General features: G+C 40.3%; 1 protein-coding gene across 1 annotated transcript; it reads left to right on the top strand.

Annotated features, from left to right (window-relative positions):
* Positions 1 to 951: 951 nt before the first annotated feature.
* Positions 952 to 1,422, top strand: LOC101769693. The gene has a single exon (XM_004977647.1). The coding sequence runs from the start codon at positions 952 to 954 to the stop codon at positions 1,420 to 1,422; it is 471 nt and encodes a 156-aa protein (XP_004977704.1).
* Positions 1,423 to 3,362: the final 1,940 nt, after the last annotated feature.

Here is a 3,362-nt window from a genome sequence, read left to right as displayed (position 1 = left end):
CCATTCGTTTAAATACTAGTTGATTTCGTTCTAAAAAAATCTCAACTACTAAAGGTTAACAAATTAAAAGGGCCGCGGTACTACGTACGTGATGCATGCATGAAAAATTCAGGCGCCAGACAGTGCCATGCAGGCGCCATTTAGTCCCGGTTGGGAAACCCAACCGGGACTAAAGGGGCACCCTTTAGTCCCGATCGCTTCTACCAACCGGGACTAAAGGGGGACCTTTACTCCCGGTTAAAAAGACCCGGGACTAAAGACCTCCCCTTTTGTCCCGGTTGGTTTATCCCGGATGGATTTTCGAGAGATATGCACCCTACCAACCGGGACTAAAGGCCAATTCTCTACCAGTGATATGCAGTCTACGAACCGGTACTAATACCGAGTTATCTTGTAGTGCGACGATGCATATCGCTTGTATTGTAAGTACAGCCGACTAGTCACCAAGCAGCTAGCCATTCCAGAGAGAATCAAATTTTAACTGCATTTATTTCGGCCGTATTAATATTCCACTCCGGATGCGCAAAGGCCATCCTTTCATGCGAATAAGAGAATGAATACACCAGAATAAATCCAAATATGTGGTATTTAATTTGGACTTCATTTTTCCGAATCAACATTTCATCAATGTATTTCGCCAAACTTGGAACGTGTGAAACATTTCATCAACGCATTTCGCTTTATGATTCACAATCACTGTATACTAAAAAGATTCCTGCAAAACGCTCTGGCGCCTGACCATGAAGGCGAACGTCTTTAGAGCAATATGAATTACGTACAAATAAATGTCACTAAAATCAGATTCTTCAGGTCGTCGGTGCATGCATTGCTGCTAACCGGGGTATGCACTCCTATATATACTCGACTCCGATCCAGGTGCCTCTCCCGTCATTACCCCAGCGCCCAAACACACTTGTGGTAACTGTTTACTACTATCCGAGAGGTAGCACCATGGCCAAGCAGCATCTCCTCCTCGTCGTCCTCGTGGCTTCCATCCTCCACGCTACTGCTTCCTCCCTAGAAACCACTTCTTCTGCCAGTAACTCGACAGTTGCGGCGGCGGCCTCGACAGTGTACGACGTCCTGGAGCAGAACAACTTGCCACGGGGCCTCCTCCCACAAGGCGTCCAGTCGTACGTGCTCCACGACGGCGGCGCCCTAGAGGTTACGCTGCCCGGCGAGTGCAACTTCTTCGTCTCCGTCGCCGGCAAGCGGTTCCATTTTCGGTACGGCAGTAGTGTAGCCGGGGTCATCCAGTCCGGATCCATCAGCCGTGTGTCCGGCGTGAGGGTGCAGGCCGGATTCGCGTGGCTGGGGTTCAACCAGGTCCAACGCGCCGGGGATCAGCTCAACATCCAGCTTGAGAAGTCCACGCAGTCGTTCCCGGTTAGCGCCTTTGCGCAGAGCCCACGCTGCAGCTGAGAGAGGCTCCGATGATGGATCGGCAGCAGGAAGAGCCCAAGATTGATGTTGTGTATATGCACAGCCTTTTGATTCGTGGCCCATACGTGCTGGTGAATATATTTTGAGTGAATAATACTTCAATTTTGTGCTACATTGTGGCTTAATGCTTTAATGATGGATTAACATATTTTTTTTGTCCACTGATTATTACACTTGCTCAAGTCCTCCATGCTCGCTACAGTACTTCTTGAAAAATACTCGCTGCCCTAGCTCTACCTTTCATCTTCTACGTATCATTCCCAACGGATGCTTATTAGTAGTGTTAATTGTGAAAAATACATTGTTGCCAAATAGGAATAAGAGTAGTTGGGACGGTTTACGTACATTATCGATAAATAAAAAATATCGGTGGTTAGTGATAAACGGAAATATCGGATATAGATGCTATCGACGATAGATAAATTGTTTTGGACAAAATTTATTAAAACAAACCCTCAATTTATGCAGAAATAAATATATATTCTGTACAAACTAATCAGACTGAGAGTCGAGTTATACCCCATCAACGCCTCCCCTCTCGCCCTTTTGATAAGATTACCCCAAACTAGAGTCTCTAATTAATTAGCCAAGACCAGATCCATATAGTCCTTGTGGTTGCACGGTTTTCAAGGATGGTAGCTCCATGTTCCAATTAATACATGGTATTCTTGTAAAATAAGCATATATACAAGGATGGTTAGGAACACTTGCCTTTCTCCAAAGAAAAGTTAATCTTACCGCTCTTCAGCTCTTGCTCTCTTAGAGCTCTTCATCTTCAAATCTTTCAAACAGCGATCCTTCTACTTGAAATAATCACCGGCACAAACATACAACCAAAGAAACAAGTACAACTAAGAGCAATACACCAAATCAAAAGAAAGCTTTAAAGAACGTACTAAAGGATAAGACTCCATGCGAACGTAAGGAACTAAGTTTGAAAAGGTAAAGCTATCGAGAGATTTGAATTATAAAAGAAAGGGAAAGCCTACATGCTTCATATATTTTAATAAAGAAAACAATGTAAAGATAGAAAATATCCTTAGCAAGTTATATTTATATATGAAAGTACAATGTAGAACTTACTCAAATTTTATTTATAAACATTGAAGTACAATTTATGCAAATTAGACATTTAATTTGAAAATTAAGTATATGTAAACATTTAAGCGCATAGCTTTATGATTCTGGTTTAACAAACCAAATATAATTCAAAAACACATTTGTGTTTACATTTGTGAAATTAACATTTAATTATGAAAACTCAAGATATAACTTATGTAACTTTTATTTATAAAACAAATTGAATAAGAATTAATTGAACTAAGATTAATTTATAAAAGCCGAGGTATACCTATAATTAACTTTTAATTGGAAGAGTTATTTAAATAAACATTTACCAAGTTTACATAAGTTATGAAAATGCGGGGTTGAACTCTAATTAGATTTTAATTAGAAAAGCAAGTATATAAGTACTTAATCATATTAATATTTTGGACAAATTACAAAATAGAGAATATGATCAACATCGCTTCTAATGTGTAATTTAATTGATATGAATCTGACGCAACAAGATGGAGAAGGATATGGACCAGAGGTAATAAGGTGGATTGACATGAAATTAATTAAAATTTTTAATTGTTTGCTTTGAGATTCTTATAGTTTTCATGGAGAGGAGTACCAGAGCAAAACTTTATTTGTAATACTGGTAAAGGATAATAGTGTGTTTGGTTCGTGGTATGCTACTGTCAAAAATCATCCGATCCAAAAACCTCTCCTCATGGAGTTGTTTGGCAGCATTGTCCATTGTAAGTATGTTTCACACAGTGATGCCAAAAGCACTATGAGGAATTATGGGTGGTGATGAGTTGTGTTTACATAGCCCCCTTTGCATTGCTGCGGGAGGTGCTTCTCCACCAACT

The sequence above is a fragment of the Setaria italica genome, chromosome VII (assembly GCF_000263155.2).
Source record: "Setaria italica strain Yugu1 chromosome VII, Setaria_italica_v2.0, whole genome shotgun sequence".
NCBI classification, from domain to species: Eukaryota; Viridiplantae; Streptophyta; class Magnoliopsida; order Poales; family Poaceae; genus Setaria; species Setaria italica.
Note: the sequence above shows the minus strand (reverse complement) of the source record. Positions and strands in the feature narration are given on the sequence as shown.